The sequence below is a fragment of the Wyeomyia smithii genome, chromosome 2, assembly GCF_029784165.1.
Source record: "Wyeomyia smithii strain HCP4-BCI-WySm-NY-G18 chromosome 2, ASM2978416v1, whole genome shotgun sequence".
NCBI lineage: Eukaryota > Metazoa > Arthropoda > Insecta > Diptera > Culicidae > Wyeomyia > Wyeomyia smithii.
Window position 1 is genome coordinate 117,499,913 of NC_073695.1, and position 7,114 is coordinate 117,507,026.

General features: G+C 38.9%; 1 protein-coding gene across 1 annotated transcript; it reads right to left on the reverse strand.

The window, feature by feature from the left end:
* Positions 1–4,168: 4,168 nt before the first annotated feature.
* LOC129719841 (uncharacterized) lies at positions 4,169–5,590 on the reverse strand. Its single transcript, XM_055671250.1, has one exon. The coding sequence runs from the start codon at positions 5,588–5,590 to the stop codon at positions 4,169–4,171; it is 1,422 nt and encodes a 473-aa protein (XP_055527225.1).
* Positions 5,591–7,114: the final 1,524 nt, after the last annotated feature.

Below are 7,114 nucleotides of genomic sequence, written 5' to 3' on the forward strand. Positions count from 1 at the left end.
TTGCAACGATTTTTGTCGGAATTTGTTGATAATTTGGCTTGACATATTTTCTAATGTTTCTACATTAGTGAGCCTATGTAGCTCGTTCGTGCTAAACCAGGGAGGACGCTTCAAAAGTATTTACAAAACTTTATTCTGAATCCTTTGAAGTGTCTTCTTCCTGGTTGCACAACAACTTGTCCAGATGGGAACTGCATATAACATTGGTGGTCTAAATATTTGTTTGTAAATTAACAGTTTATTCTTGAGACAAAGTCTAGAATTCCTGTTGATAAGAGAATATAAACATTTGATATACTTATTGCACTTTGACTGGATATTTTCAATGTGCTCCTTGAAAGTAAGATTCTTATCATAAATTAGCCCTAAGTATTCAACTTGATCAGACCAATTTAAGACCACACCGTTCATCTTAATAACGTGGTTATGGGTGGGTTTGAGAAATGAAACTCTTGGCTTATGAGGAAAAATAATTAACTGTGTTTTAGAAGCATTAGGGGAAATCTTCCATTTTTGTAAGTATGAAGAAAATGTATCTAAACTTTTTTGAAGCCGACTGCATATAAAACGAAGGCTTTTTCCTTTTGCGGAAATGTTTGTATCGTCACAAAACAGAGATTTCTCACAACCTGGCGGTAAATCAGAAAGATCAGAAGTAAACATGTTATATAAGATTGGGCCCAAGATACTCCCCTGAGGCACACCAGCTCTAACAGGCAATCTATTAGATTTATCATTTAAATAGTTAACCTGGAGAGTGCGGTCAGTTAAATAACTTTGTATCATTTTTGTGAGGTAAAGCGGAAAACTGAAATTTGACATTTTAGCTATTATACCTTTATGCCAAACACTGTCGAATGCCTTTTCTATTTCTAGAAGAGCAGCTCCAGTCAAATAGCCTTCAGATTTATTAGTTCGAATCATATTTGTTACTCTAAGTAACTGATGAGTAGTGGAATGCCCATGGCGAAAACCAAACTGCTCATTTGCAAAAATTGAGTTCTCATTAATATGTGTTATCATTCTATTAAGAATTATTCTTTCAAAAAGTTTGCTAATAGAGGAAAGTAAACTAATTGGTCGATAACTTGATGCCTCAGCTGGATTCTTTTCGGGTTTTAAAATTGGAGTGACTTTGGCATTTTTCCATTTCGTAGGAAAATGTGCTAGTGCAAACCATCTGTTAAAAATTTTTACCAAGAAATTTAAAGAGTTTTCGGGAAGTCTTTCGATGAGGATATAGAAAATCCCATCATCTCCTGGTGCTTTCATGTTTATGAATTTTTTGAGAATGGTTCGCACCTCATTCAAGTTTGTCTCCAATACCTCTTCGGAAAGAAATTCTTGGGTGGTGATCTGATCATACTTTTGGTTTACTTCATTTCCAATGGGACTTACTACGTTACTTACTACTGGAGTTATGAACTGCTGAGCAAGTTTTTGAGATTTTTGTTCATTCGTTAGAAAAATTCAATCACCATCTTTAAGGACTGGAATTGACTTCGAGGGTTTCTTAAGAACCTTCGAAAGCTTCCAGAAAGGTTTTGAATAAGGTTTTAGTTGTTCAACTTCTCTCATGAAATTCTCATTTCGCAAGAGAGTGAATCTATGTTTAATTTCCTTTTGTAATTCTTGAAAAATAATTTTCAAAGCAGGATCACGAGATCTTTGATATTGACGTCTCCGTATGTTCTTCAAACGTATAAGAAGTTGAAGTTCACTGTCAATAATTGGTGCATTAAATTTCACTCTTGCCTTAGGAACTGATAAATTCCGGGCATTGAGTATTAAGCTGCTAAAATTATCTAATGCTCTGTCAATGTCAGCATTATTTTGTAAAATAATATCATCATTCAAATTTTCCTCGATCGTAGAACGATATCTATCCCAAATAGTTTTGTGATAATTTAACACAGATCTAGTGGGATCTATAATAGTTCCATGGGAAATAGAAAATGTTATGGGAAGATGATCAGAATCAAAGTCAGCATGAGTTAATAAATCACTGCAAGAATGGCTTTGATTTGTTAGTACCAAATCAATTGTAGATGGATTCCTAATAAAAGAATAACATGTAGGACCATTTGGAAATAAAACTGAATAAAATCCGGCCGAGCAATCATTAAACAATATTTTTCCATTGGAATTGCTTTGAGCATTATTCCAAGATCGATGTTTCGCATTGAAATCACCGATGATTAAAAATTTAGATTTATTTCTTGTGAGTTTTTGCAAATCTCCCTTGAAATAATTTTTTAGCTCACCAGTGCATTGAAAAGGCAAATACACTGCGGCTATAAATAAAATGCCAATACTTGTTTCAATTTCAATTCCCAAACTCTCGATAACTTTGGTTTCAAGATGGGGTAAACACGATGTTTCATTCGACGGTGGATAACTATTGCAACTCTACCACCGGCAACATCAATTCTATCAAACCTATGAACTATAAAATTTGGGTTCTTTTTTAGTTTAATATTTGGCTTTAAAAGCGTTTCAGTCACAACTGCAATATGCACATCGTGGACTGTTAAAAAATTGAAAAATTCATCCTCTTTCGCTTTTAAAGAGCGAGCATTCCAATTTAGAAAATTTACAGCATTACTTAAAATCATTGCTGAATTTCAATTTCATAACAATATTAGTTGTAAATTTTATACCTTCTTGAACAGCCTCGTTCATCGAGTTACAGTTCAACAAAACGGATATAAGCTGCAGCATGGATTGTTGTAGGTATGCAATCTTTTCGGGAGTTGGATTACCTAAATCAATACTGGCTGACTTTTCAGCACCAAACACGAATGGTTTGTCACTGTTTGAATTTGAAATATTACCTGAAAGGACACTGGCATATGAACAGCCTGGTGTTGCCTGAACAGGATTATTTTTCTGAAATTTGTTATCTGAATTTAAATTATTACCTACAGACACACCTGCTAATGAAAGTGCTGGTGAAAGTCTTTTGATTACCCACATTGACAACAGGTTGTTTAGAATTCCTACGTTGTCTAGAAGCAATAATTTTTGACCTTACAGGACAATTAAAGAAATTAGATTTGTGATTACCCCCACAATTTACACATTTGAAACTATTAGTGATCTCTTTCATGGGGCAGATATCTTTCGTGTGACTAGTGTCACCACAAATCATACATTTAGCAGCCATATGGCAGTTTCGAGTTCCATGACCATAGGCTTGACAATTCCGACATTGCGTAAGATTATGGATTCCTCCATGTCACTTGAAATTTTCCCACTTTATTCGCACGTTGAATAAAACACGTGCTTTTTCTAAACATTTTAAATTATGTACTTTAGTATGATCAAAATGTACTAAGTAATTTTCCTTGTGTATTCCAGTTTGAAAAATTTTGGCATTTGCCTTTCGTTTCATCAACATTACTTGGTTGGGGGCAAAACCAAGTGATTCTGACAAACAATCTTTGATTTCATCAATACTTTGATCATTTGAGAGACCTTTCAACACAGCCTTAAACGGTCTCTCGTTTTTGGCATCAAAAGAGTAAAATTTATACATCTTTTCAGTCAAATACTGTAAAAGATATTTATGGCCATCAAAAGATTCGGCCAAAATACGAATTTCGCCTTGGCGACCAATTTGAAAATTAACTTTCACATTCGATAGAAATGATGAAAGTTCTGATCGAAATGCTTTAAAGTTTGCTACAAATACCACAATAGGTGGAACTTTAACCTTCTTCATAACGGCTTTATGCTCAGTATGAGAAGTTTGGAATTCTAGATCCCCAACAGAAGAAACAATATCATACCTGTTAGTCGAAATTTCAGTGTCACTTGGAGGAGATGCCTCACGTTTCCTTGATGCCGCATCAAAGCGAGCTTTTTTATTTTTTCCAGGCATAACTGGACAACTTCACTACACTTTCACTTCACTATAGAATTTGAGTAGAAATATCTCAAACCAAATTAATTCACTAAACACTCGTTAACTTTAAAAACTAATTTATTACTTTGCCTTTCAACAGGTAGTCTTTTAAAAAGATTGCCTGTTGAAAGCGAAAAACAAAATTTTAATATCTCTCGGTAGTCTAAGACTTAGCCTCGAGCTGTTGGTAAAATGCGACCGTACTGTAGGACAGTTCAAGTCGATCTGAGACGGTCAAGTTTTGCTAAGAGAATCCGATGGTTAACTTTGTCGAATGCTGACTTTGCTGCTGAGGTCGGTGTAGACTGTATCGATCTGAGATCCCTGTTCCATTGACTTTAGACACATATAAGTAAACTGCACCAAATTTGTCGCTGTCGATCTCCACGAAAAAAACCCATGTTGGTCTTGGGAACTATATGATTTTGCTGACCGAAACAATTCATCGCCAACAAGGATCTCAAACAGTTTGGCACTTAGCGAAGTCACACCACGGTAGTTTGCTACATCACGCTTATCCCCCTTTTTGAACGCCGGAAACATAATGGATTTTTTCCACCTATCCGGAAATACCGCCTGTGCAAGCGACTTTTCGAAAATGGAACCCAGCGGACCGCGGATGGCCCGGGCGCATTTGATAAGAACTATCGCAGGAATTCCATCCGGTCCGGGTCTGGTAGATGATTTCAGTTTTCTGACACCATTCATGACATCCTCGTCTGAGAACTCATTGATGTTCATACTTAGAGCTCCTCTTGGTACGTTCCTAATGGCTGAATCAGTCTGATCCTGACTTACTGTCGTTTCATCGAATGCTCTGGAGAATTGTTTAGCGAATAGGTTGCATGTGCCGTCTGCGTCTGTCGAATATTCATCTCCCAAAAACATGATTGACGGTAAACCTGCTTCTTTCCGCTTTTCGCTTACAAAAGTCCAAAAGCGCTTGGGAAACTTTTTCATTGCACTCTGCTTTCGTGTTACATAACGAGCATATAGCCCGCGGTTATAACTTTTGTACTTAGAGCTGGCGTGGTGAAACCTTCTTTTGGTGACCAGGTTACGATTGTTGGAAAACTTTTTGAGAGCGTTGGCGCGTTTACGTTTCAGGTATCTAAGATAGTTATTAGACCAGGGCGGGCTTGGGCGAGGGCGACAGACGGGAACATGCTCTGTAAAAAGTTGTGTGAGAGTGGTAGTGAAGCACTGAACTGGTTCATCGATGTCATGCAAGTTGTACAACGTTGCCCAGTCAACAGTTAAAAGTGCTTCGTTCAGCTGCGCGTAGTTCGCTCTCGAAAAATCCAGCCGTCTGTGATTGTTAAGTTCTGTGAAAACCATACGGGGCAGGCATTTCAAAGTCGCTAGAATTGGAGGGTGCAATGGATCAACTGGTACTAGAGCTTCATGTGTTTCAACAAAAGTACACATTGGTAACAAATCTTCGCTCACGAACAGTAAATCAAGCGTACGGTTTAAACAGTTTCTCGCTACGTTCAGCTGTTTTAGATTTACCACAGATATGCTGTCAATAAAGGTAATGCTAGGAGAAGTCGATTCAGGAGTAAGCATAACCTGTGCCTGTGGTACGCCAGCATAGATCAGGCAGATTGAAATCGCCAAACAAAAGATGATCGGTACGGAGATCGTTCGTCGTGACAACATTAGACATGGAGGCAGTAACATTCTCCATGATCGAAGTATTTCTAGACTGGTCCGGGGGTATGTATATTACACCCAAACAGATTAATCTGTCATTACATTCGATGTTTACCCATAACTGTTCGAGTGCTATAAGTTAGTGCTATAAGTACTCCGCCTCCCCGGGATTTCCTATTTGCGCCTGGGTCTCGGTCTTTGCGATACACGGTATATTCTTGTCCAAATAGTTGAGAAGAGTTGATGGTGTCGTTAAGCCACGTTTTTGTAAATATAACGACGTCATATTCCTGGTCCGATGCAGCGACAAACAGGTCATCTATGTTCGTTCTTAAGCCTCTCACGTTCTGGTAAAAAATACTGAGCGGCTCGCCTGGTGCAGGACGGGCTGCAGCTTGAGTTATCGTCTCCGGTAGCGAATCGTTGGGTTGAACGTTGTCCAAGAAGAGCTGGAAAAGTTGAGTTCCACTGAGAACGGGTGCAGTATCTTTTTTTGCTTCGGGTGGACGTACACTGGTCAATAATTTACCTGGACCAGCCGGGTTATCGAGCTGGGTATTGACATCCCTCGTTGATGACGAGCTGTAACTGTGAATTGATTGCTATCTCGAGAAGTCGATCCTTTGCTTCGCTCTCGCCAGACGCTTTCGATAAATTGGACAGTCGTTGCTCCATGCAGCATGCGCAACGTCGCGCAGCTCATCGCTAATACAGACACGTTTTGCATTTTCTAGTTGGCAGTTGACACACTTTATGGCCATCTCTTTTGATTTGCACCTCGCTGCAACTTCACCCCACTGTCTAAGTTGCACTTCTTCTACAGCGAACACGATTGGGTCGAACTTTGCACAAATGTCGGTTTTAGTTTTTTCAGTGGGCTGGTTTACTTTGGGTTTAAACAAAACGGTTTGCTCAATATTAGTAATGGTATTGGATTTGGGGTTATGATGTCGATGTCATCGACGAAGCCAAACCGTTGAACCAGCTACTCGGGTTAATTTACGCTCCTTTAATCACACATTCCAGAGCAATATTAAACTGTAGGTAAGAGAAACCATCACCAACTCTTGATTTTCAAAGGAGCTAGAGACAGTCCCCGGTTTTCGAACCACACATATCACTCGATCCATCGTCGCTTTAACCAATTGCATTAGTTTGTCCGGAAACCCATAGACGTGCATAATCTACCATAGCTGGACTCGATCTATGGTGTCGCGTGCCGCTTTAAAATAGATGAATAAATGATAAATGACGTTGTATTCGTTTTCCCAGATGGTCTCGAGGTACGATGCTGTCCTAACAAGCTAGTCGTCGTAGGTTCGAGTCTCGGCTCGGGAGAGACTGTTAGTGTCAGTAGGATCGTAGCACGGTCTTCGGATGTTACCTTTTAACCCCACATCAGGTATCTAGGTGTCTAATCTCAAAAAGGCCGTTAGGCGATATCCGTAAATCACGTAACGCAAAAACCCAACTTTCGGACCCCCACCCCCATGTGTAACGAAACGTAACGCCAAAACCTACCCCACCAAAACATTACGTAACACTATAGAA